The sequence below is a fragment of the Felis catus genome, chromosome B4 (assembly GCF_018350175.1).
Source record: "Felis catus isolate Fca126 chromosome B4, F.catus_Fca126_mat1.0, whole genome shotgun sequence".
NCBI lineage: Eukaryota > Metazoa > Chordata > Mammalia > Carnivora > Felidae > Felis > Felis catus.
In genome coordinates, this window is record NC_058374.1 from 95,992,481 (window position 1) to 96,020,363 (window position 27,883).

The 27,883-nt window shown below is 39.9% G+C and overlaps 1 protein-coding gene and 1 long non-coding RNA gene across 4 annotated transcripts in view; one reads left to right on the plus strand and one right to left on the minus strand.

The window, feature by feature from the left end:
• The window catches only part of LGR5 (leucine rich repeat containing G protein-coupled receptor 5), a 133,613-nt gene extending 108,305 nt beyond the window's left edge, over nt 1-25,308 (plus strand). The window contains exons 7-18 of one of the 2 annotated variants that reach the window (XM_023257240.2): nt 2,000-2,068; nt 3,690-3,761; nt 7,142-7,213; nt 7,363-7,431; nt 7,573-7,644; nt 11,000-11,065; nt 12,452-12,523; nt 17,391-17,462; nt 18,265-18,390; nt 19,474-19,619; nt 21,375-21,458; nt 22,531-25,308. In XM_023257240.2, the coding sequence (XP_023113008.1) occupies nt 2,000-2,068; nt 3,690-3,761; nt 7,142-7,213; nt 7,363-7,431; nt 7,573-7,644; nt 11,000-11,065; nt 12,452-12,523; nt 17,391-17,462; nt 18,265-18,390; nt 19,474-19,619; nt 21,375-21,458; nt 22,531-23,618 (2,008 nt within the window). In that variant the 3' untranslated portion in view covers nt 23,619-25,308. The remainder of the gene's footprint in view (nt 1-1,999; nt 2,069-3,689; nt 3,762-7,141; nt 7,214-7,362; nt 7,432-7,572; nt 7,645-10,999; nt 11,066-12,451; nt 12,524-17,390; nt 17,463-18,264; nt 18,391-19,473; nt 19,620-21,374; nt 21,459-22,530) is intronic. The other variant, XM_023257242.2, reaches the window with a different exon arrangement.
• LOC123386649 lies at nt 258-11,629 on the minus strand. 2 transcript variants are annotated; one of them, XR_006600870.1, is made up of 4 exons: nt 11,121-11,629; nt 8,040-10,663; nt 3,722-3,795; nt 258-625 (listed from the first exon to the last, which is right to left on the minus strand). It is a non-coding gene; the product is annotated as an uncharacterized LOC123386649 (long non-coding RNA). The 2 variants fall into 2 exon arrangements; XR_006600869.1 differs by having other exon boundaries at nt 8,040-11,629.
• Nucleotides 25,309-27,883: the final 2,575 nt, after the last annotated feature.

The window sequence follows — 27,883 nt, forward strand, 5'->3', positions numbered from 1 at the left end:
AAGAATTCTCATTGACCTCACCAGGCTCCAGCCGTTTCCCAGGGGAAGAGCTGCTCCTCATTGCCCTAGCTGAGTGAGAGGGGTATAATGAGGGTAAGGTGACAAGCAGTGAGGGTCCTGAGTGTTCTGGAAGAAAGGGCATGCTTCCATTTGTGCCCCCTCTCACTCCCATATTTTTAATATTCAAATACAGTAAGTCACACAGGGCCTGAATCTACAATGTTGGCTCTGACCCAAGAGATACCAAAGACCATCTCTTCTGTGGCCTTGGAGCCCATTATTTATTTGAATACAGAGCTTAGCATTCGTACATGGTCGGTTTAGCTTCGAACCAGGTCTGGGTCTGGTGATTTCCTGAGGGACCATCTGTTGTTAGTGGTCTTCTCCAGGTCAATGAGTGCTCACGCTCTCTTTCCAGGGTTACTTAAATCACCCTGTGCCTCCTCTTAGAAGAGAGGAACCATCCTCATAAGGAGATGCCAAAGATGAACTTATCCAGAACTTTGAAGTCAATTTCATGGCATAAGCAAGCCATTCCCATGAGCTGCTTGGTAAAATTAGAACTTCTCCCTTATCCACACAGGGCTGGGCATGATATCTTAGCAATGCAAAGCACCTTCCAGTCCTTTCCAACAGAGGAGGAACAAAAAACAGTATTGGCTTTGAAGGGTGTTTCCATAAATAGTGTCTCCTTCCCCCCCCCCCCCCCCCCACGTTTGAGATGAAGACCTTGGATTTCATGTAAAGAGTAAAGCATTTCTGGGCAAATTCATATGAGTCTCATTCTCCCCCTCCCCTCCCCTCCCCTCCCCTTGCCCAGGGCTACAGAGGATCAGTAAATTGGTTACTCTCAACCTCTTCCTTTCCCTCACTAGAAACCCAAGTAATTTATAAGGACCCAGTCCTCGTTTAATCAAAACAGAGCATCTGGAGAGATTTACAAACAGGAAGAAAATTTATGTCCACAAAAGACACGAGTTTCCTGCCTGCAGTATAGCTTAAGGATGGTTTGTGCCAGACAAGTAGGAATCCTGATTCATGTTTAACTCGGTCAAATTATCTCTCTTAAAATTAAAAAGCAATTCTTCTTCCATAGAGGAAGATCTAACCACATCTGATTGCCTGACCAAAAGGTTTTTCTGCGTCATCTGGGAAATCTGACATTCCCAGAGACTAGGAGGCAATTACTTTTTCATACGAAGTTGTAGACATAAGGTGGAGTAAGTCTATAAAGCGCTTGTGAGTAATGGAATTGAAAAGCCATTTGTGTCATAACAGATCGAGAAATTAATGTTTCAAAATTGTTTGGCCATTCCATCTCTGTGCCTGAAGGATAACATAGAGCTCTGCCTCACAGACCAGGAAAACATACTTCTGATCTGAATCATTATTTGTGACCCTGAAGAAACTCTAGACCCGATGCCCTTCCTGAGAGTACCCAGTACCACATAAACCTCTCCAGAGGCAGGCTATCATCCTGGACCTCAGCCTGGGAGAGACACATGGACTCATCAGGAGTCAGGGACAAAGCAGCTCGCCAAGATGCCCTCTCAGGCGAGACTCTGAAACGCAGGGGGGTAGGTCAGAGGGTGTAGGTGGGAACAAGAAAGGAGATGTGATTCAGGAGCTAGGACGAGAGCACACACAAGCGGGCAGCTTGGTGAGCCGGGTTCAGGTGAACGGCTACCTCAGCAAGCAGCCAACACCTGGCCAAACGTCCCTCTTACTTGAATGTTAACAGTGTCATCTGTCCCTCCCTTTTTTTAAATGCCTCTGTGCCACTGAGACTTGACTCTGAAATGTCTCAGGATCAGTGTGATGACCAATTTTAATGCACATACTGGTCAGCAAGCCAAGAAAATCTCTTTCCATAAAGAGAAGGAATGAGAATTTTTATCAGTGATCCTGCCCCATTGGACGGCATGTTAACTTTCTCTGTATAAGTAGTATATTCGAATTTTTAAATGAGAAACTGAAAATACTATTTACTTATTTTCAGAGATTTAAATTATAATAATCTTGATGAGTTCCCCACTGCCATCAGGACACTCTCCAACCTTAAAGAACTGTAAGTATTTAGGACAGATTTAATGGGAGAATTCTATTCTTTGTGAATTCACTTTAAAATATGTTTGATTATTGTACATAGTGTGACTGACTAGAAGATTTTTAAAAGTTTGTATAGGGGCACCTAGGTGGCTCAGTCGGTTAAGCATCTGGCTCTTGATATCAGCTCAGATAGTGATCTTGCAGTCTTGAGATCAAGCCCCAAGTTGGGCTCCATGCTGAGTGTGGAGCCAGTTTGGGATTTTCTCTCTCCCGCTCTCTTTCTGCCCCTCCCCCCCCCTCTCTCTCTCTCTCTCTCTCTCTCTCTCTCTCTCTCTCAAAATAAATAAATAAACATTTAAACAAATAATGTATAAATAATGGTTAAGTAAACCTGTAATATATTTTAATTTATTCTATCATTAGATAGTCTTTTTTAAATTTATAATGGATTTCTCTAATATGTGTATATTAAAAAATATATACATAGTTCTTTAAATCATACTCTTTTCCTAAGCTATATTTCCCCAACATTTATATACTTCATAGATTTATAGAAAATTGCTATGGAATTCAATTATTTGCCAAGCATTTTGAAAAACAAACTTCTCTAGGCTGCAAAAGTCTAGGACTAGAGAAATCAAATGCATGTGCCTAGTACTATGCTAGATGCTTTCACATACATTATTTCATATTCTTTAAATACTCTGTGAGTCATATTTAATTTTTAAAAACCTACAATTTTACTAAGGTAAAGCTAACTTTCAGCTCCTAGGTTGCATATATTGTCTTTTATATACTAAAATTTAATTGCCTTTTCTTTGTACCTAAAAATATGAATAATGTATGAAAGGAATGTTCCAATATTTGGAAAGAAAAATAAACATAGAGCCTATCGTCTTGGCTGAGAGAAATAAGACACACAGCTAAAGGAGGCAGACAACAGGGCTTGTTTGTAAGAAAAAGCCTTTAGGAGGGGGTTCTCCCTCAGGAACCCCACGTGTGGCTGTACCGGGAAGTCATCGTGGTCTCTGCTTAGGCAACCCAAAGACTGTCACTCACCTATCGAGCCACCGGCCCACATGAGACCCAGAGATCATTGACTCTGCCCCTCTGCCATTCAGACAACATTAGCACCGACAGAGGAGAGTCAATTTGTTATTACACACTCACTGAGCACCTTCCCTCAGCTCAGGAAATTTTGCCCTCATAAGGAGATTACTTAAATCTCTGCTTCACAGCAGCTTAAGTCAATTTTCCCTTCTCCTAGCTTCAAATGGGGTCAGAAGGAGTGATCATAATCCCCTCTCCAAAGATGGTTCCCTCTCTCTCAAGTTGTTATACAATGGGGCTCTATTGGATATTAACAGATGGAATTTCTTTTTATAACATTAGATTGTAAGTTTCCATAAAGCACAACTATTATTTTCAGATTCTTTATTCCTCTTTCAAGATAAGAGTTCGTGATTTCTTTTTCTCCTAGAGAGCACATAAGCTTCAAAATGCATAGAGGAATTTAACTGTATTCTCTAGTTACCAAAGAGGTTGATTATTGCCACAGGAAGGGGGTGGGGGGGTACCATTACATAATTTTACCCTACACGTTATTTTCTAAAAAAAAAAAAATTTCCCTCTCTTTCTAGAGGATTTCACAGCAACAATATCAAGTCAATACCTGAGAAAGCATTTGTAGGCAATCCTTCTCTTATTACAATGTAAGTGGCCATAGTTCTTTTTGATTTTTCCATCCTGAAATATAATACATAATGCACTGTTAAATATAATACAATGAGTGTCCTATATTTTCCCAAGTTTGGTCTTTGTCAGTGTAAGAATCTATACAGAGAAGTGTATGGAGAGATGTTTTGTCAGGTTTTAGCTGAATGCTAAAATAACATCAAAGATTCTTTTTTTCTATACCCTACAAGTGTGCATTGCATTATGCTTCGTATCTTCAGATGCCTTGTCTCACTTCACAAAAATCTTGTGAAATAGTTTTGCTTATCTCTATTTTCTAAGGAATAAAACTCATTTTCAGAGTATCAATGTCAAGGTCACCTAGTCATTCAGAACTTAAATCCAAGTATACTCGAAATATAAATTATTACATACAAATGGGAGTCCTTTACAGCAATAGACTCCATTGATGGTGGGGGTTTGGGGCATACTGGCCTTATGCTACGTTTCTATATCGATTTGTTACCAACCCCAAGCATTGAGTCACATTTGTAGAATTACAAGCTAGGTTGTAATTCTAGAAAGATGTGTATATTCTTAAAAGGTGTATTGGGGATTTATATGCCATCAAAGCATAAAATAGAGTTACAACTACAGCATATAATTAATTGGTTATATGTTCACATTTTAGCAGAGACAGAAAACTGATCATCTGTAGACATACAGGAAGATGAAAATAGGCATTAGGATTGTTCTTTGTTAAAGACCCCTGGCAGATTTGGGACGTAGTACTGGCCTGAGGTCTGCAGGAGGGGTCTTGGATATGCAGGAGGAGAGTAAGGACAACTGTTGAACCTGACTCTAGGGGCATTTCTTGGTAGATATTCATCCTGTGCCAACTTAAGAGGCTTTTTGGAACCGGGTAGCATCTGTCACCAATGAGCTGGAATCCCAATTAGCCCTGACAACTGAAAAAAAAAAAAAAAATACCATTCATCGCTTCTGAAATATGTTGACAGTATGTTGGCAAACTAAGGGTTTTAAAGTCTATTGCCAATAAACATTAGGCCTCATTAGAGAGTATTTACATATTAAGAGTTGGCAAATTGCATTGCCTTTGCTTCTTTTTCCTTGCAGCCACAAGCCTGCGTTTGTTTTTTTAATCGCTCTTTTGATATGCTAATACCACTTGAGAAAGGACTTGAAGCCCCCAAAATTTATTAGTGCTTCTATCCAGTATTTTATGGTATTCACTGTTTTCTCCCTGAAACTCTCCTCTCCTTGCTTCTGCCTCTATCTCTTGCCACTGCCACCCCATCAAGGATCCCCAGGTCCCACTCTGTGTGAACGCTTCCCTTGTCCCATTGGCTACCCAGTCCCCATGTCTACCTCTATGGTCCCCGTCCTCCGTGTGACTTCTTTTCATGCCCACTGCCTCCAGCCTCTGCCAGCCACCACCTCGACATTCTTGCCACCCTCCCTGCCTCTACCGCTAACAGACCTGTCACCCTGAAGCACAGCATCCGTCACTCTCTTGCTGTGAAACATACGGAGATTCAGGATTGTCTATCGTGAGTCTCCTGACCAGCTCCCCGAAGCTCTCCTCAATTACCATATGCCATAACCCAGATGGACTAAGCTATCCTCATAGAACAAAACTCTTTATTTCCTTTGCTCCTATGATTCCATCCCCTCACAATGCTTATTGAAATTCTGTCTTCCTGGGCCCATTTCCAATGATATTCCATTAAGTTTTTCTTGATCTCACAAAAAAACTCCCTCCTAAGAACGCTTTAACTCCTTATTTGTATTTGTGATACTTAGGTACACAAGCATGTGTATTCATATCTGCCCAGGATACATACATACACACGTGTGAACACAATTACATACATACAAGCATATCGTCTAGATAAGGGACAGTGTAATATTATGATGAAAACTCCATTTTTAATCATAAGACCTTCCAGCTCTAGCTCTTTCTCTTACCGATTGTCTAACCTAAGAGAAGAAGTTGGAGGGTAAGAGGACAGAAGGGGACTTAGGTTGGTTGGGTGACAATTCTATCCCAGGTACTATACCAGATGTCACACAAGCATTAGCTCTTTCAATTTTTACACAAACCCTACAACTAAGATTTATTATTCCAGCTTAACAAATTAGGAAAGTAAAGCTCGGGGAAGTAATGTACTTGCCAAAGTATCTGAGCTTTAGTTTCCTCCTCCAAAAATGAGATAAATAATATCTAAGTATCTGTGCTATGGATCTCATAAAGCTGTTGAGTAGACCAACTGAGCTATACATGTGAAAGTACTTTATCAACCAGGACGTGGGATGCTGCTACTTATTTGTTCTGTCCCAACTGATTCCAAGCTTCTTTAGGGCAGGGACATTTTACCCATCTGCAAACTCCCAGAATCTAGCGTAATGTCAAGCACATAGTAGATACTTAATTACGGCTTCCCTAATGAATCAGTCTCTAAATTCCCACAGTACCGACCCTCATACTTTGAGCACAGTAGACACCAATAAATATTAGTTGAATTTCATTGAACTAGGATGTGTCAAGTGAGAACTTTTTGTAGGGCTCCATTGACCAGACAATTCAAATACCACTACATTGAAAACATCTGTAGGACAGCCTGGGTGGCTCGGTTGGTTCAGTGTCTGACTCTTGATTTTGGCTCAGGTCATGATCTCACAGTTCATGGGATCAAGCCCCACGTCAGGCTCTGTGCTGACAGCGTGGAGCTTGCTTGGGGTTTTCTCTCTCCCTCTCTCTCTGCACCTTCCCCACTCATGCTCTTTTCTCTCTCCCAAAATAAATAAGTAAACATTTTTTTTAATCTGTAAAACAAAATATCATTTAAGTTCTAATAATGTCTTACCGTTAAAAGCAGTCATGACTTTTTTTAAAAAACTAAATGTCACCAAAAAAAGCAGAGTAGCAAATTTTCTCTCAAATAATTTGAGGAGTCCTTCTTGTATGTTATGATAAGATTTGACTAACTTTCATATAAATATATGTACTGCACCTTTGTTTATTTAATGATATGACTGGCAACCCCTTGAATTACCTTCTTGCCACTTGATGAATGGTCCACGGATGTTGGAGGAAGAGGAAGATTTTTAAGTATACCTATAGTCTGCTCACTTGCTTTTCTCCTTAGTAACTATCACTCATGTCTACCTTATTATCAGAAATTTTCATTTTTATATAGTATGGATTTCTTACCCAAAGCCTCCTCATGTGAGTTAAAACATTTTTGAGGTTTGCCTGATACCAAGTAATTGGGATGTTATACAATATAGTATAATCACGGTTACACACACTTAATATATTCCCTGAAATTTTGAACAGGTATTCGTTTGTCATTCAACTTTTATACTAAGACATTGGTGTTTGGATTTTTTTCAGACATTTCTATGACAACCCCATTCAGCTTGTTGGAAGATCCGCTTTTCAACATTTACCTGAACTAAGAACACTGTAAGTTTTTCTCTTGCAGATCACTTTCCCTTGTAGGGTTGTTGTAAAAACCACATGCATATTTTAAGTTAAAGTGCTTTGAAAATGGCACTAAAATTACCCCTTTCTGGAAACTTCTTTTGATAGTACTCATGTACCCCTCCTTCTAGGACTTTGAATGGTGCCTCACAAATAACTGAATTTCCTGATTTAACTGGAACTGCGAGCCTGGAAAGTTTGTAAGTACTCGAATAGGCTCTTGACTTGGCCCAGCACACACACTGCCCTTGAAGCCTGACCAGTCTTAAAGTCAGTGAATAAAAATATGTCACTGTGCAATGCCTGAATAAAAGAATTATGTCTGGTTTGTGTTTCAACAGGACTTTAACTGGAGCACAGATCTCATCTCTTCCTCAAACCGCCTGCGATCAGTTACCTAATCTGCAAGTGCTGTGCGTATCAGGAAGGCAGTAACATTGTGTAAACAGGCAACTTCCATCTAGGAGCAAAATGGCAGGCGTTATTTCAATAATGCTTTAAAAGGGGAGAAAGTTCTTTCCTTGCAGGGCTCCAGCAGGTCGGTCCTCCCTCGCCCCCATGGGGGGTTAGGGAATTGACTCTTTCATGTGACCCCGGTAATGGTGGCGGCACACCCTTTGTTCCCAAGTTCCATCCAGTCTCCCATTAGAGTTTCAACTGGCACACGTTTCCTGTCAGAAAATGGATATGAACAAGCCTAGATAACTTAATTTCCCCTTCTTTGCAGAGCAGAAAAAAATTACCTAATGGATTAAAAACCCAATATGGATGCCAAAATAAAAAATTAAGTTATCAGACCCATACAAACCTTGATAAAGGTGACCAAACATTCTTCCGGTATAGTTGTGGGTGCCATGTTCTAGTGTTTCCACTAATGGTTAAACAGCTTGCATATATTATTTCTGTTGACTTGGGTTGTTGGTTTTTTTTCCTCTGCCTTTCCCTTTCTGAAAAGTAGTTTATAGGAATTTGAAGAGCTTTGTTTTGACCTTCCATTTTCAGCCCTTCCCCTCAACTCCCAACCCTATTACCATCCTCTCATGCATTGTGGGGACTTAATGAATGGACCCTTAGTCTCCAGTCATGGCTGTGTTCTCACAGAGGAGACATCTGTGTCAGTTGAATGCCTCTAATTCCACCACAGGCTTCACCCAGTAGCAGAGCTACAAGCAGCACTACAAATGTAAGGGGAAGAATGGGAATGTCTGCCATAATGATTCTGCCTTCCCCTCTCCCCAGCCCCCTTGCCACTTCAGACTTCAGTTGTTCGGTGATAGGAGGTTGTAGTAACACCACGTGACAGCCTTGGAGTCAGTCATTTGTGTGTAAAGGGAGGGAACATAGAGTAAGTCTCCTCCTCTTCTCCCACATCGCCCTCTGAGGTGTAGATACAGATGAGGAAGCTGACAATTAGGACAGTTAAGCACATTTGTCAAAGTCACACAGCAAGAAAGTAGCAGAGTCCAAATTCAAATACAGGCAGTTTGATTGAATAGCTGGTGAAAGTGCATGAATACCAGGAGAAAGTGCATGAACACCAGGTAGTGGAAATCTTAGGGGCCATTTTAGAATTCTGCCTACCCACCCAAAATGGCATAATTACCCTCATTTCTCAAGGAAACTGGCTTAATAACATGACTAAGATTTCACAGGCTATAGCTAATACTTAAGGAGCCAGCATTTAAACTGCATCTGTCTCCACTATGTCACATAGCAAATGGTAAACCACCCAGGTCTAGAATTGCATAAATTGGCTAAGAGCAAAGTCCCTGGTCTGTTTTTCTGGTTCAAATCCCATCTCTCTATACACCAGCAAGAGATCTTAAGCAAGTTATTTATCCCTTCTGGGGTTCCATTTCCCAATCTATAAAATAGAGACATAGCCATTTCCTTCAGAGGATCATCATGAGGATTAAATGAATTACTACATGTCAGACACTTATACCAGCACTGGAACATCGTAAACTCTCAGGCAGTGTTAGCTCTTATCAACTTCTTTCTCATTTCCCTTAAACCGTTATTCTTTCTTCAAGCTATTCTTTCCTCAAGCTGAAACTTGAAAGGTCTGAAAGAATACAAATCCATTAACCACAGAAGCTTGTCATTTTCAAAGCACTTCAACCTGTAATTTTGATTTGTTCTTCACAACACTGCAAGATCAGCAGGTATCTTCTCATTTAAGGAGAGAACTAAAAAAGGTATAATGCTTTGACCAACATATTGACCAAGTTGAAGAATCCAAGTTGAGGCTGAGAATAGGACTCAGGGTCCCGACCTCTACTACAGTCTACTTTATGTTCTGGAAACATAGGTCTGTGAGCTTCCACCTTTGGCTGAATCATCCACTGAGTACCTGTACATGAAGAAACTGCCCCCAAGTTGCCTCACCTCCATGGGAATTCCCTGGCTGTGTGTGGCTTTCCCCACTAAGTAGCTGGTGATCTTAGGCAAATTATTTCACATTGTATGGTGATAATCAGTGTCTCCCTCATAAGGTGACCACAGGTCAAATGAAGTAATTTAGGTAAAGCTTTAAACATGGTGTCTATATTTAAGAAGTGCTTCATCAATGTTAGCCATGAAAATCATTAGGTAGAAGGTAGGTAGAAGGTGACACTGGGTCTTTACGTGGGAGAAGGTTTTATGTATCCTCTACTAAGAGGTGCACAGGAAGGATTTGTCTCCTTGCAGTGTGTGGAGATGAGCGAACCAAATTATTATCAGCTTTGATGATATGTATGTCCATTTTATCACATTTACTACTTTTTAAAGATATACACTGAATTTTTAACCAGGTATATTTGTGCATAGGTGTGGGGTATGGTTTTGGGTTTTTTCATATTTTGTTTGGTTTACTTTGGTCTTTCAAGCCTCTAGTATAAACTACAAACTTGTGTTTGCAAACAGCTTCATTTGCATTATTTGTGTGTGGTAAGTGAACTGTATTTCTATATGAATTCCATTTATTCACTAAATGTAGAAAAAAGTGATCAATTACAAGAACAAGATAATTTAAAAGCCTCTTAGAAAACAGTATGGATTTTTCAGTTCCATGGTGGTGATCTGGTTTTAAGAATTAGAATCAGGCATGAAAGTGTGTTAGTTGATTAGCCGATAACTTTTAAAACATGAGACAAGATTTTTTTTAAATATCTATGTTACTTTATCTACCAGCTTTCTTTTTTTAAGCTTTCTGCAAATTACCATGGCTTGTTTTAGATTAGTTATATTATACTATAAATATGTCCAGATGTTTTTCTTATTCTGTAATTTGTTGAGTTTTGGCTGAAGACTTTCTTAGATTTTTTTTTCCCCCTTGTAGTGATTGATTTCAAAGTTAGTGCTATGTTTTGACTTGTTGTTGGATTTTTTTTTTAGCTGATTAGAAAAGAACCAACAATGATTCTCTTAGCTGTAGAGATATAGCAGCTCCTAGAAAGAGAGACACAATTATTTAATTTAATTTGGACTCATTTCTGCAAGATAATAGCTAGAACATTGTAGATCATCACTAACAAAATATAAATAAATTTGTTAAGTAAATTATTTAAATCAATTAAAGAAGTAAAACAGACACATTTCAGTAAACGTTTGGATCTATGCTTAATCCAATAATGCCTCTGACTACCTGCTCCATGTCAGGGCTGGGGAAACGTTCAGAGTCTGCCTTTGGGAGATATATCATCTTGGAGAGGAAAGGAGAGCAAAGCATGTTTCCTTAAGATTAATATATAACAGATTTTCCCTTTTGTACCTTCTGTTTTTCAGAGATCTATCTTACAACCTGCTGGAAGATTTACCCAGTTTTTCAGTCTGCCAAAAGCTTCAGAAAATGTACGTCTATAAGAGTTTCTAAGTCACTTAGCAAAGAACAAGAGCCAAAACTCACTTTTCCAGGGGTCATTGGTTTGCTTGCCCTGCAGGTCGCTGGGGAGGCATTTGGTGCTTTTCCCTTCTTATACACACAAGGTGTGACTGTGTAGGACGCCTATTAAGTTGGGAAACACAGATAATATTATTTTTCTATGCATTGTACTGTAAGTAAAGCATTTATTATGCTTTTTTTCTTTCTTCCCCCAAACTTGGTGATATAAGAACTGAGTTTATTTGAGCTTTGGAATTTGTCTAAACTTATATATCCAATGAGTGACGTTACTTTTAAATACAGGAAGGACTTGGGTTTGTTGGGGTGTTGGTTCCACATAGTCATCCTTAGAGGAGGCGCCCTATTTGTCTGTCATATTTGAGGTGCCATGGATGCTATTTACACATGAAACATGCTAACCTTCTTGCCTCCTCTACAAAGGATCAGCCTTATTGCTTTTTTTCATGTTTATTTATTTATTTTTTCGAGAGAGGGAGAAAGTGCACGCAGAGTCAGAGAGGGTCAGAGAGAGGGAGAGAGAAAATCTCGAGCAGGCTCTGCGCTGTCAGCCAGAGCCTGATGAAGAGGTTGTTCTCAGAACCGGGAGATCATGACCTGAGTCCAAACCAAGAGTTGGATGCTTAACTGACTGAGCAACCCAGGCGCCCCAGCATTATTGCTTTATAGACATACTTCGGTTTTGATCAAAACAATATTAACCATCTGGGGTGCCTGGGTGCTCATGGTTTCCACTCAGATCATGATCTCATGGTTTTTGCGTGACGGAGCCCCCGTCGGGCTCTGTGCTGACAGTGACAGCCCTGCTTGGGATTCTCTCTCTCTTCTTTCTTTCCCTCTCTCTCTGCCCCTCCCCCACCCTCTCAGTCTTTCTCAAAATAAGTAAATAAACTTTAAAAAAAAAAACAATATTAACCATCGGTCTTTTCCCACTTAATTTTTCCCTGAATGCCTTTGGGTGATTAAGAGAGAAAAAGAAAGACAAATCCGTCTTTAAAAGGTAAGGATTTGACTCTCTTGAAGACCCCCAAAGAATACTAGAATGACTCACAAGGCAGAGCCAGCAGGCGCCAAGTGATTGAATGATGATGGCATTTGGAATATAGTTTTACATCCACCCGAAAGAACTCGTTGCTCTGAAAGAGCGGCAACGCTTAAGTGTATAAATTGGAATGTTCTTCTTTAAACAAAACAAAAAATTTTTAATCAGTCACTTGACACCATATTTCATGTGTTCCTTTGATTGAGGGCAGGTAATCCTTCTGTAGAAGTACTCCGAAAACTAATCTTTGAAACCAGTGACTTTGAAATCAATCTTTGGAACTCTGTCGTTTCAGAGACCTGCGACATAATGAAATCTTTGAAATTAAAGTTGACACTTTCCAGCAGTTGCTCAGCCTCCGAGCTCTGTGAGTACTGCCTGCCAGCGCCTTTCCCAACACAGAGCGCTTTCTTTCTCTTTCGGGTCTTCCCCAATGTTTTCTTTCCACTGTACACTGGAATTGTTGGGCTTTCGTGCCTGTATTTGCCATCAAAGGGCAAGTATCCTGCTCGTGATAATTTCCAGGAGTATATTCAAAAGTAGTAAATTTGCAGTCTGCTCTCTGATATGAAACTTGAATGAAGAGGAAGGAGGCCAAGCTGTTGAATCACCTACGAAATGCGTTTCTGTCAGCAGCCTGGAATTGGTAGGGATTTCCACACGGAAATGGGATGACCACACAATACTTCCTGCCCATTCGTTTTTCCTGAGGAAACAGTTTTCAAGATGTGTCTCAAAGTGCTTAAGAGCCGTCATGGGGCCACTGCCAAGAATGCAGGTTCCAGGTCCTTTCCTGCCTCATGAGTTAGAATCTTTGAGGTGGTTCAGGTGGGTCCCGACGATCTGCTTTTTAACACGTACCCTAAGGTTTGAGCACAACTGCCCTGGAAAGGCTTCTGTTGATCAGATGAGTAAGAATTGTAAATACAGTATCTAATTCCATTTTATGAATGAAAACACCATGTATTAAACATAAACTTAAAAAAGAAAACCTTGGTAACAGATTGTTTTCTGTGTCAGCTAAGTCTTTTTCACCTCCAAACTGAGTTTCAATGTAGTTTTGATGAATAATGACAACATAGAATGTTTGAACTCTGGTATATTTTGATAAAACCCCCTTTTTCCCTAAGGTTTTTCTTTTTTCTTTTTTTTTTAATGTTTATTTTTGAGAGAGAGAGAGAGAGAGTCAGAGCATGAGTGGGGGAGGGGCAGAAAGATTGGGAGACAGAATCTAAAGCAGGCTCCAGTCTCCCAGCTGTCAGCACAGATGTGGGGCTCGAACTCAGGAGCCATGAGATCATGACCTGAGCCAAAGTCGGAGGCTTAACCGACTGAGCCACCCAGGCGCCCCCTAAAGTTTTTCTGAATACTTAAGAGACTATATCCTTGTAAAATAATACTATTCCTCAAAACATTTTAAATTTACCTTTAAGAATCATCTTCTAAAAATTTACCTTGAAGGGGCGCCTGGGTGGCGCAGTCAGTTAAGCGTCCGACTTCAGCCAGGTCACGATCTCGCGGTCCGTGAGTTCGAGCCCCGCGTCGGGCTCTGGGCTGATGGCTCAGAGCCTGGAGCCTGTTTCCGATTCTGTGTCTCCCTCTCTCTCTGCCCCTCCCCCGTTCATGCTCTGTCTCTCTCTGTCCCAAAAATAAATAAACGTTGAAAAAAAAAATTTTTTTTTTAAATTTACCTTGAAAACTATCTCGTTCTGAATTTAAGTATGTTGCCCTTCCCATTTGTTTTATATCAGCTTGTGAAGTTCTTCTACTTTTTTTAAAATAAATGTAAAACAAAAAATACATTACCTCCTTTCATTACCTGCCTTTTTCACCCAGTTGGAGTTCTGGCTGTTTCCAAAGGTCAGTTCCTTTTTAAAAGGCTGAAACAGTTGATAACACTCTATTATGTCATTGAATTTGCTAATAGAGTAGAACTTAAATGTTCTCATCAAAAAAAAAATTTTTTTTTCATATGCACATGAAATAGAAGACTGATCTCTAATGATAGCAAAAGAAGGGGATCCTGAAGGCTACATGTATGAGTATCGCTGAATTCTTCCAGCCCCTTAGACCTCACATCCATCACTCACCCAACTCTGCCAACTCCAGTTCAGCTGCTCTTCTGCCACTGGCCCATCATTGGTCTCCACTCATCCATCCCATTCTCTAAAGAGAATCTTTCTCAAACAGAAGTCTAATCATGGTACTTTCCCTGCTTCAAGAATCTTTTTAGGGGCACCTGGGTGGCGCAGTCGGTTAAGCGTCCGACTTCAGCCAGGTCACAATCTCGCGGTCCGTGAGTTCGAGCCCCGCGTCAGGCTCTGGGTTGATGGCTCAGAGCCTGGAGCCTGTTTCCGATTCTGTGTCTCCCTCTCTCTCTGCCCCTCCCCTGTTCATGCTCTGTCTCTGTCCCAAAAATAAATAAACATTGAAAAAAAAAATTAAAAAAAAAAAAAAAAGAATCTTTTTAGTCCCCTCTTGTCTTCAAATCCACACCAGACTTCCCAGCACCACCTTCAAAATCTGACTCCAACCTCCTGACTCTTACCCAGGCATTCCAGTCCCCTGACACATGGTGGCCATTTCCCCTATTCCTGTTGCCCATCAGATTCCTCTCCACCCTTGACTCGCCCCCTGCCCATGCCACAAGAACAAGATCTGCGAGCCCACTCCACTCTGATGCAATTTGCACATTCTCTGCTCCGGGACTCAACACTCAGCTCTGCCACGGGTAGACTATGCCCTGGCCCCCAAATGACAAGAACTCTTTTATCTTCTTATCCCCAGGGTCAGGTGCAGTGGCTCTCATTATTTACTTAAGAATTCCAAACATATTCCAAGCGAAACATCATCAGGTTCTCTGATGTCAGTTAGCTTGAGTTTGAATCCCAGCTCCTGAGATTATTCTGTGACTTTGAGCAAGTCACTTAATACCTGTGCCTCTCTTCACACCAGTAAAATGGGGCTAATGACAATACCTACCTCTTAGAGTTGTGTTAAGGGTTATGAGACAATACGTGTGAAAAAACAACTCATAACCCAACCTGGCACATGGTAAATATGCAATAGTATCATGATGATGTTTGTTGTTATCATTATTACAACAAGTATATATCCTCTTAAGATGTATCAGTAAGGGTCTTGGCAGGAAATGGTGCAAATGAAGAGACATTTGCATAGGTGTTGGTGGGGAGTAAGCAAGGGATGGGCTTTCGGGAACCAACCACATGGCCAAGACTGAGGCTAATGGAACACAGGCACAGAGAAGGGATGCTGTGGTTGAGAAACGTGCAGCTGCCACCAGACAAGATTCCAAAACAGAGAAGGAGCACAGGTGCCCAAGTTGTCTCTCCTGGGCTTCTGACTGCATAGAGTAGGGAGCCCCTGGGCACGTGGCCTGCAGGGTCAGCCCCAGGCACAGAACAGGGTAGGAGAGTGGAAGTGGCTCCTCCCGGGGCTGCTGCGAACATTCCAGCACACAGACATACCAACACAAGTGGAATTACAGTCCTTTGAACATACAAATTCTCCCTTATTTGTTTTAAATCCAAATTGCTATAAAGCCCCATGGCAGGACTTGGCCTACATTCCTGATAATTCCTCTCTGTGAAGCTCCCTGGGCACCCATGTTCTACTCACAGCCACCAGAGACTTTGACAGATGGCATGACTTGCTTCCCTCATCGGACATAAGTTTTATGAGCAGCTCAGGAGAAGACTGTGTCCTCGCTCAATTACCCAACCCCCAAATGTGGTTCCCCCACTCCTTCCCTACCATATCCTCCCCTTGTTAGCCAAAATTTTTTTCTGTTCTGGCAGCAGGAATGGATCAAAATAAAAAGCCTTCCAGTTTCACCCAGTTTAGGGAGACTTTCAAAGGAATATAAATGTTCTTCAAATACCATTTATCCAAGATAATTCAAGAGGCACAGTACCATAAATAAATCACTCATTTGTGCTAGAGAAGTTGACAGTGATCACTTTCAGTTTCCTCAAATGTCTATACTTTAGTTATACTTATTAGTTAGGCATTTTAAAAATACAAGTTTTAAGTTCATTGTTTCTTTTTTGAAATGTGGAAGTTCTTATTCCTGCTGAATCACCTACATTTCAGTGTGTATGCGTGTGCATGTGTGTATCTGTTTAGTGAATTTTATTTCTCCATAAATTGTAGGTTTTCTGTTATCAAAGGATTTTATTTCCAACATATTAGCACCCTTTTATATTTATTTTGAGCTAAGAGTTTAAATGTACATCTCCTTTACTGGGAATTTATTTATTTTTTAATGTTTATTTTTGAGAGAGAGAGAGAGAGAGAGAGAGAGACAGAGCGTGACAGGGGGAGGGGCATAGAGAGAGGACAGCGAATCCAAAGCAAGCTCCAGGCTCTGAGCTGTCAGCCTGGAGCCTGACACAGGGCTCAAACTCATGAACCAGGAGATCGTGACCTGAGCCAAAGTCGGATGCTTAACCAACTGAGCCACCCAGGTGCCCCTTATAATAAAAAAAAAAAAAAAAAAAAAAAAAAAAACACCTTCTCTGTGTGGGGCCTGTGTGGCTCAGTTGGGTAAGCATCTTACTACAGCTCAGGTCATGACCTATGGCTCAAGTGATGATCTCATGGTTCTTGAGTTCAAGCCCCATGTTGGGCTCTGCACTAACAGCACAGAGCCTGCTTGGGATTCTCTCTCTCCCTCTCTCTCTGCCCCTCCCCTGCTCGCTCTCTCTCTGTCTCTCAGAATAAATAAACATTAAAAAAAAAAAAAAAACAAACTCTGTTTCTCTTAAAGCCTGACATTTCTGACGATGTACACAAAGTGTTGCTGCATTTCATTACATTTCCAGGGACATTTTATCTACTTCACATTTACTTGCTTGTCAGTGGAAGAGCCTCAGAAGTTCCTGTCTTACTGCTCCTCTACCCCTACTCACCTCAGAGACACCCTAATAAAATTTTACAAGCATGTTCAAGTCACCTTTTTCACAGAGAATAAAATCTAAAATATCCACCTGAATGATTTCTCCTTGATTGATTTAAAACAAGATTGACTTCAAGTCCGTTCTTTAGTCATTTTTACTACTGATATCTTTATGTGATGTGATCAACTAATTGTTTTGCCCTGAATGGAAGCTAAATTTTGGTAAGAGAATGAATATATATGGTAAAACTTCACACCATCTTTTTAAAATATCATCCTCTCATTTGCCTTATATATATATTCTTTTTTTAAATAGGAATTTGGCTTGGAACAAAATTGCCGTTATTCATCCCAATGCCTTTTCCACTTTGCCATCTCTAAGAAAGCTGTGAGTATCTCATGACTTGCTTATGGCGTAATTTAAGAAATTGGGGGCCACTTAACTTCCTCACAAATGTCGGTGTTGCTGAAGAAACTGCCACACACAGATTGCCCAGCCCTCAGTTCTCTCCATGCTCGCTCGAGTGAAGTCAGACCAGGGAGGAACCCTGCCCCTCCAAGGCCACGTGGGCCCTGACTGCGTATTTGAAGAGCTGGGTGACAGCTGTTCTGCTTATTGAAGTGAAATTTTCCACTTTCGCCGAGCAGTCAGGTGGGGTGGAATAAGATGTCATTTCAGTCCCAAAGGGCTTTCGTTTTATATTTGCCATCCTAAGAGAAAACTTTCCTGTCCTGCGTTTCCTCCCCTCTGGGCCTCTGAACCCTTTCCTCACCCCTCTCCAGTGGCTAACAGAGAAAGAAGGAGCTAGTCAGACAGAAGTTAAGAGGAGGAAAGGGAATAAACCCAACAGCGTCTTCCCCCTCATCCCTAACTTATTCCAGTCAACATCTCTTTTCAAATTAGGTGTAGCGCCTTCTATGGATTTGTGATGTCCCCACCTGGTAAAATACAGCTTATTATAGAAATTACAATTTGGATGCGATTAGGACATTTTCCCCCTGCAATTCTGATTGTAAATATACATGTTATCAGTAGCTAAACCCAAAATGGTTATTTTTACCATGGAGGGTACAGACCCTGCTAAGAAGTTTTTATGGAGGAGTTTAATAATCTTTAAGTTGCTTTTTTTCAACATGGACGCTTTCTGCTAACACAGACTAAAAGCCAATTGTTGTTTGATGTTTTGCAGGGACCTATCGTCCAACCTCCTGTCGTCTTTTCCTGTAACTGGGTTACATGGTTTAACTCACTTAAAATTAACAGGAAATCATGCCTTACAGAGCTTGATATCATCTGAAAACTTTCCAGAACTCAAGTGAGTTTGTCATTAAAACTAATAAGATACATTTGTGGCCATGCGAAATAATAGACGTGTTATAGTAGTTTTCGAAATTTATGAGGTCAAGGGACTCTTTTGAATTGCATTTCATGCCCTCAAGTCCCCCACCCCTGGGGCATTGTTAGGATAAGCCCTGAGGGGAAGAACGTCTTCCTGACCACATTTCCTTTCTTTCTCAAAGATGCCTCCCAGAATCTTAGCGTTCATGGAAAGAGTTTGAAAACCATTGATCCATGGGATATAAACTAGGACACATAATTAAATAACATTATAATATTATTGTAGTACTGCTTACATTTCTAAATTTATCTAGCTTGTTATATGTTCTAATAAAATGTACTAAATTTATATTTCTTTGAGGAAGTAATGCTCTTTAAAACTTGCTATGCTTATTATTGTTAAAAAAATCCCATTGAAATGAAATGAAAATATACATACTATATATGTATATACACATATATATTATGTGTGTGTGTGGGGGGAGGGGTGTGTGTGTGTTTATAGATATATTTTTAAACCACGGTACATTTTACATACTTTTAAAACTATAACCCCAAAAGAGAGTTTGGAAAGTAGAAGAGAGTAAAAATCTAAAAATATCCCCTAAACAACTTTTTTTTATTTCCTTCCAGACTTTGTTTCCAATGTATTTTTAATTGTTAGAATCACAGTACATATACCGCTTACATCATGTTTTCCTTACTTTCCATTATGTCATACTATAAGCACTATTTAATGGTGCTACAATTTTCCTAGCCGTCGTTTTTTTAACCTTTTTATTATGGAAATTTTCAAGCACCAAAGTAGAGAAAATAATATAATATATGCATCACTCAACCTTAGCAATTGTCAACATTTCATGGCAATAATTTTTAACAACTCCGTTGTTATTATAAATAGTTCTGTAATGAACATCTTTATACACATAATTAATATTTTAGATTATTAATTAAGGCTAAGATCCAAAGACAGAATTATTGAGTGAAAGAAGATGAACACTATATTTAATAATCCATTTCTTTAAGTGTGTGTTTTTTGTTTGGTTTTGTTCATTTAAAGGGTTATAGAAATGCCTTATGCTTACCAGTGTTGTGCATTTGGAGCATGTGAGAATGTCTATAAAATTTCTAATCAATGGAATAAAGATGACAACAGCAGTACAGATGACCTTCATAAGAAAGATGCTGGAATGTTTCAAATTCAAGGTAAGACCTATTATGTCACAGTGATGAAATTTTATCTACAATGGTCTTGAAAAGTCATCAAACAGGTCATCTGAACTCCAGACAAGTCCTTATGTAACCAGCCCAGCAAGTTGGAAATCAATCCTACTATTTTTTTTTTAAGTTTATTTATTTATTTTGAGAGAGAGAAGGAGCAGAGCTGGACACAGGGCAAACTCATGAACTGTGAGATCATGACCTGAGCCAAAACCAAGAGTCAGACGCTTAACTGACTGAGCCACCCAGGTGCCCCTCAATCCCACTACTTAAAGACTCCCAGAGAAAGAGAAATATCCCTTAGGATCATTCTAAAGGTTCATTTTTTTCTGTAAGTGATTTCTTAATACAGTACTTGTATTTATAATTAGATCTCCCTTGGCATATACTGTCCTCAGGGGTAATTCTTAATATTGATGTCAGTATTTCCGTAAGATTTTAAAAGGGCCTCATCCTTATGGATATATTTTTTGTACATGTTTCTGAACACTTTTCTCCAGAAGATAAAAATCCATTTTTATTCTTATGGCCTGGGAGGAATGGACAACATAAGCATTTAGATGCCTCCATATGTCAGTAGAAAGGCCTAAGAATCCAACTTCTTATCCAACTAATTCTAAAACCTTCTCCCCTCCCACCCCTCATAGGGGTATCTGTCAGGGAGGTGAAATGAGATAATGTCTGTAAAGCGCTTGGCTTTCCTTGAAGTAAGACCTTACTTAAACAGACAGCAATGCACCTCAAACCACACCTGTGATAATGAGGAGGCACCATGGCAGCCCCCACTTTCCTTTGCCTGCCAACCCTGCAAGTTTGCACACAGTCCAAACAGACTGGCTTTTCTTCCTCTGGACCCTAATGATTTGTTGATTCCCAAGCAAGTGTGTCTGTCTGATTCTGTCTGTCTGCACGTTACCTTAACGTTTCTTCCTGTAAACATACCAGTTTAAGGAGCGGATATTTTGGCCCTTGGCTTTTTTGTTTTAGGGCACAGCATGTGTCTTTTGCTCTTGTTTTTTCCTTAGTTTTTGCTCTCCCTGCTTCATCCATGCTAATTTCTACTATATTTATTAACTCTACTATATTTATTAACTTAATTAAAAAAAATTAAGACTGCCTATTATGTGCCAGAAGGTACACAATGAACAAGAAAAACAAAGTACTTCAAAGGAGTTTATTTTCAAGGGCAGCAATTCTGTATGTTAGATCACAAAACTCCTATTTTATGAGTAGCTAAACTAAGCACCACGCAGTAACTTGATTTGCCCTTTGTTAAGCAGAATTCCCCAGGAAAGATTGAAACTTACTATACCTGATTCTCCCTCTTGTGCTCAGAGAACACAGCCCAGGACATTTGCACTATAGCTATCTAACTGTTTGGTAATTGGATAAAGAGAGGCCCACAGCCTCTCTCTAATTTAAGTCAGTGCAATTTTGTGCTGTCATGAGCTAAGAACAGAATGGTAGAGCTAAAATGTTATCACCGGGAGTCTGGGGTTACCCTTCCTTACCCTCAGTTCGTCTGGAATACTATGTCATAGAGTAGCTTGATTAAAACTTTGTAATAGACTTGCAACTTTATAATAGACTTGCAAGAAAGCCAGAGCCCAGGGAAAAGTGGGATGTCTGGCCTTCAGTTCCCTTCAGTCCCTCAAGGACAATCCAAGGCTTTCTTCCCTGGGAGGTAGACCCCAAAACAAGAGCCAGAACTCACCATTCCAGGGCTTCTCATTCCTGCAGATGAGCGTGATCTTGAAGATTTCCTGCTGGACTTTGAGGAAGACCTGAAAGCCCTTCATTCGGCGCAGTGCTCGCCTTCCCCAGGTGAGAAGGGAATCCAATTTGACAACAAATTTCATATTAAAAAAAAAAAAAAAGAAGAAGAAGGGCATCGGCACTGCCTCAGCGCAGTACCCACCACTGACTCCGAGGCCATCAATGACATACAGGCTACACTTCCAAGCAAAATCTGTGCCACCTTTGTGGCTCTTAAATATCCCTCCCCATGGGGACCTTTAAAATAGAAATGTTCATTCCCTGGAGTTGGTCTCCATTCATAAAGAGGGTTTTTGTGAAAGACTTTTGATTCAGATTAATGAAAACTAAAGAATCAATCATATAGTTAGAAGTGTATGCAATTTTTTAAGAGATATTGGCAATTTAGCCTGAACTAGTATGCAGGAATCTTGCTTCATGTAATCATTTTTGAAAGCGATTTCTTTTGTCTTCCCTAAATAACTATTTGATTAAAGCAAATAATAGATAAGTACAGATAAGTAAAAAAAAAAAAAAAAGCTCTGTAAATATTGACTTCACATAACTGTTTGTCCCATTCCCAGGAACAGAATGGACCGGTTGAAAAAAAAAAAAAAAGACAGCTGGGAAGGGTTGATATTTTATTTTCAACAACTAGATTGTCTCTGGCTCTCAAACATCAAATGTCATCAAACATCAAGACAAACCTAAGATGAAATGTTCATGAAATGCACTTTTATACTACCATTGCTTCCTGTTCTAATGTTATAGAGTATTTCCCTGGGATTCTCTTTCTCTACTTCCAGAACCTTTTTGAAGCATTCTGAGAGAAATATAATGAAAAGCCCAGGAGATCTGGCTTTTTACCTGGCCCCAACTCTGCATTCTTTGAGGGATCTTAAACAAGTGATTTAAATTCCCCATCTCCATTTCTCTGTGTCAAGCTTGAAAATATGAGCACGTGGTGTTCATGTTTTCACGGTAGTTAAAGAAAGTAGAGCATGCCACAAGGGAACTGTGTGTTACCTCTAGCTGTTACTGGCCTCTCTCTTGGTGTCCTAATAAGAGAAACAAAAAGGTAAATTGGCAGAAGTTGTAAACCCTAGTTTGATACCCAGTCTTTTTCTTCCTTGGATTCTAGGCCCCTTCAAACTCTGCGAATACCTGTTTGGTAGCTGGCTAATCAGAATTGGAGTATGGACCATAGCAGTTTTGGCGCTTACTTGCAATGCCTTGGTGACTTCCACAGTGTTCAGAGCCCCTCTGTACATTTCCTCCATAAAACTGTTAATTGGGTTAATAGCAGCAGTGAACATGCTCATGGGGGTCTCCAGTGCTGTGCTGGCTGGCGTGGACGCGTTCACTTTCGGCAGCTTTGCACAGCATGGTGCGTGGTGGGAGCAGGGGGTCGGTTGTCAGGTCGTCGGCTTTTTGTCCATTTTTGCTTCGGAATCATCTGTTTTCCTGCTTACTCTGGCAGCCCTGGAGCGCGGGTTCTCTGTGAAATACTCTGCAAAATTTGAAAGGAAAACCCCCTTCTCCAGTCTGAAAGTGATCATTCTGCTCTGTGCGGTGCTGGCCCTGACCATCGCCACGGTTCCACTGCTGGGTGGCAGTGAGTTCAGTGCCTCCCCGCTCTGCCTGCCCCTGCCCTTTGGCGAGCCCAGCACCACAGGCTACATGGTCGCTCTCGTCTTGCTCAACTCCCTCTGCTTCCTGGTGATGACCATTGCCTACACCAAGCTCTACTGCAATTTGGAAAAGGGAGACCTGGAAAATATTTGGGACTGTTCTATGGTGAAACACATCGCTCTGTTGCTCTTCACCAACTGTATCCTTTACTGCCCTGTGGCTTTCTTGTCCTTCTCCTCTTTACTAAACCTCACATTTATCAGTCCTGAAGTCATTAAGTTTATCCTTCTGGTGATTGTCCCGCTTCCTGCATGTCTCAACCCCCTTCTCTACATCCTCTTCAATCCCCATTTTAAGGAAGATCTGGGGAGCTTGGGAAAGCAAACCCACTTCTGGACAAGATCGAGAAACCCAAGCCTGATGTCTATTAATTCTGACGATGTCGAGAAGCAGTCCTGTGACTCAACCCAAGCCTTGGTAACCTTCACCAGTGCCAGCATAGCCTACGACCTACCTTCCAATTCTGTGTCACCGCCAGCTTACCCAGTGACCGAAAGCTGTCATCTTTCATCAGTGGCATTTGTTCCATGTGTCTAATTAACATGTGAGAGGAAAAGTTTTCAAACACTGAAAACCAAAAAATATGAGATTGAGTACATCAGAGCAGTAACTAAAAAATAGCTGAGTGGAAACTTGTTTGTTTTTAATATCTCTCAGTGTGGAAAAAGCTGAAGACCTTGTTAATACTGGAGAGTGAAAAGTCTAAATGCTGCTTGTATAATTCCTTCAGATATAAGAGATACATCAATCACATTATTTAGGTAAGCCCAGATTTTAAAAAGCAGACTGAAATGTTCAAAAAAGATTCTCCATGATTTCCACCGATTCCTTTTTAAACTCACCAATCTAATTATTTGGGGCGAGGGGCAGAACCACTTGCTTACAAAGGTTAGTTTCAGGTTTTCAAACCTGAAAACTCCTTAAAAGATGGTTAGAGGAGTTCAGAAAATAGGGTTTTAAATGGCCTACATTACTAAGTAAAAGTTGTGACCAGTACGATTTCATTTTAATGACCATGTGGATGTGTTAATCCTCCTTTCCCTTTCCTCAGAAAGGATCCTTCCACAGCACCAATCCCCCCATGAATGGATAATGTAGGACATTGTTAGTTTACTCATATTCACATCGTTTTTAGAGATGCCAAATTGTATGTATCAGCACTAGATGGTTCCACCTCAGTGAAGTAAAACTGCCTACAAATATTTTGAAAGGAAAATAAATTCTTAAATTGCCATGAAGGCAATCATGTAGAAGTGAGGTTTGCCGTGTCTAATTAATTTTTAACTCTCTGCTGTCCAGAACTCCAAATAAAAGTCCATTGCTGGCAATGGATACACCTAGAAAAGATGGTGTGCAACTCGGGGAGGTTGGGGATTGTTTTTTCTTCAGGTGCACACTTTTTGCAGGGGTTTTGTGAATTGATTCAGACTGAGGTGCATCTTAACAATGATCAAATGCAGACCAACATGAATGAAATCCACCAACATAACTTCTCACACGTGTATCTCTAGTAGCCCTAGCAACGATGTCTGAAACCACTTTGGACTTAACAGGGACTTGGTAACATATCCTCTTTCTTTAGCTTGGTTTTAGCTGTGTTGTCTTTGGACCAACCCACTTGATGTCAGGAACATGACTTCTCTGCTTATTCCATATGTAATACAATACGATGTGTTAAGTATTTTAAGAAGCAAAATGATTAAATACTAAAGGTCAAAGGACTAATTTGTAACTTCCATTATACTACATTAGCTTCAATACATCCAAACCAAAAGACTGTTAGGTAGATTTATTTTTATATAAGCATGTTTATTTTGATCAGATGTTTAAACTTGGAATTGAAAAAAAATACATTTATGAGATGTTTTATAAGATGTGTAAATATAGCACTGTATTTATTACTACAATAAAGATTCGGTAACTCTAAGGACCATGATAAGAAACCATGTACAGTGGCATATTATTCATATATATTGTGTTTCTCTGCCCATTTTCTTTAAATTCATTAACTGTATATAATATGTGTAAATGTATAGTACTTGTAAATAGATTCCAAACCTGCTTTTCTGTTGGGTACAAAATAAAAGAAATTTGTAATAAAATGTGTGACTATAAAACAAAATATCTTCAGGCCTTTTACTGAGCCCACAGGCAAATATATGTTCTCCTAAATGTTTTTTATCTTTGATGTATAAATACATTTGCTATCTAAGTATTTGCACCTTAATATTTTACATATTTTGGACTTATCTCAAGAAGTAAATCCTTCGTGAGTACAAATCAAAATATCTTTACCAGCTCCTGGATTGTGTTAAGTAGGACTAATAAGCCATCTTGTCATGGTAAATGACTTGGTAAAGTTTATTGTCTCTAATGAGAGTTTGGATTTCATAGCCAGAACCTATTTCTTTTGCAATGTAAAAGGAAAAAAATCCACAACTCGAGAGAAATATATAAGTAACAAATCAATCTTACAATTACTCAACACGAACATGAATTTTCTACAAATTCTTCCTTTAAAAAAAAACATATTTCAAAACCATATCAAGGCCAAAACGTTTTCTAAGAACACGTGTTTCTCAAGGCACAAAGAAATGCACTGTTCTCCTTCAGTTCCCATCCCTCAAAACATAAGAAATGAAAATGATTTTCTAACCTCTTGTGCCAGACCCTCCCAGCTCCCTCAGCAATTCCTGGTGTCCCCATACAGGTTGCAAGACAAAACTGTCAGGCCTGGGTGGAGGTCCGGCATTATTGCTAAAATGAACCCATATTTACTGAGCGCCCTCAGGGTACCTGGCACCGAGTTTGCTACCTACCCATCAGATATAACCATATGCTTCAACCTAATTTAGTTAACAGGCATCCCATGGCACCAACTGTGCAGCCCACACTTGAGTTGTCTTCAGCTGAAACAAGGGCTCTAACACGATTTCACTCCTCTGAGCCCTGATGGCGGATACAAAAGTTGCTTCTAAAGCAATGGGTCTCAGTCCTTCTTCTTAACATACTTGCTTTGGGCACCTAAAGTTAGGAACAAGTCCTTGGCAGCCCACCTCTTTCTGTCCCACTCAAGAAAACGCAAGTCAGTGATGTAATTTTTTTTAAGGGAAAAAAAAATCCACTCTAACATATTTCTTTAAAAATCCACAAATTCTGTGGGGCGCCTGGGTGGCTCAGTCAGTTGAATGTCTGTCTTTAGCTCAGGTCATGATCCCAAGGTTCGTGAGATCAGCACCCCGTGGAGCTCTGTGCTGACAGCTCAGAGCCTGGAGCCTGCTTCAGATTCTGTCTCTCCCTCTCTCTTTGCCCCTCCCCTACTCGCACATTGTCTCTGTCTCTGGCTCTGTCTCTCAAAAATAAACATTAAAAAAAATTTTTTTAATCCACAAATTTTATTATTTATTAGCAAAACCTAGTTCTAATGCACTTCACACCAAACACTGCTTTCCACTATAATACAGTAAATCAGAATGGCTGGAATGATATCCACAAGTAAATAAACCTACAGTGAGGAGGGGAAAAGATACAATAAACTGTTGACAGATGGAACAACAACAAAAACAAAAGCCAAAAGGACATAAAGTGGTAGGCGAGCCTAGAGTAAAACTTTATGTTTTCAAAATGGATTCATTCATTCAACCAATACTGTGTGCCTACTATACGCAGTGTTCTATACATGAGGATTTCTATGCAAAACAAGGTCTAGAATTTGTACTTCAGTAGAGGGGAGATAGACAATAAGCAAATATAAACAAGGAAATACGTGATAGAAACATGAATGAAGGAAATGAAGCTGAATAGCATGGCAGGAGTGAATGGCATGTTACTTTAGATGCAGAGCTTAAGAAAGGGCTCTCTGGAAAGGCACCTTTTAAACTAAGATATTATTCAAAAAGGAGCTACCTTTTTCTTTAGCATTCAACCACTTACATCAGTAAAACTCATCATTTTTAGTCTCTTTATTCATATGTCACCCACAACAAATCATTTTAAATGCCATTTTAATATAAATATATATCAGATGGCTGATATTGCACATAATTTTTTCTCACAACTGTTAGTAGGCAAAATCATTCTTGTACGATATAGAAAACACCGTTTAATTTCTTTGTGGCCAAAAGTGGAAAAACAAGGTAGTAAAAAGTAATAAAATTAGATGGGGTGCCTGGGTGGCTCAGTCGGCTGAGTGTCCGACTTCAGCTCAGATCATGATCTCACAGCTCGTGAGTTCAAGCCCCGCTTCCCGCCTGGAGCCTGCTTCAGATTCTCTGTCTCCCTCTCTCTCTGCCCCTCCCCCACTCGTGCCATGTCTCTGTCTTTCAAAAATAAACAAATATTAAAAAATTTTTTTAATTAAAAAAAAGTAATAAAATTAGCAACATCATGTTCATTTAGAACCAGAAAAGCTTCAACATCTGAAAAGATAACAATGTTTTGCTTTTTTTCTTAATCTTATCACTACCTTTAGCTCAGGGGCCCATTAGCCAACACTAGAATAAGTTTTAGATAAATAGACGGGCTCACTGTGATCACACTAACTCCATTCATGCTCTTCAGCATTTGGAAATTTCATTTTACAGTTCAACTATGTAGATAAAAGAGACGATCCCCCTCCAAGCCACTAAACACTGACAATCTTCTTTGTTAGGCCACAGAGGCCCTAAAATACAGTTAGGGTATGGTGGCTTTTCCTTGCAAATGAAGTGGTCACGGGGTCAGTAATCATTTCAATGACCTCCTTATAAACATTTCTAAAGATGCTGGACTCAGATTCTACTCATTCATCTCAAACCCAAATT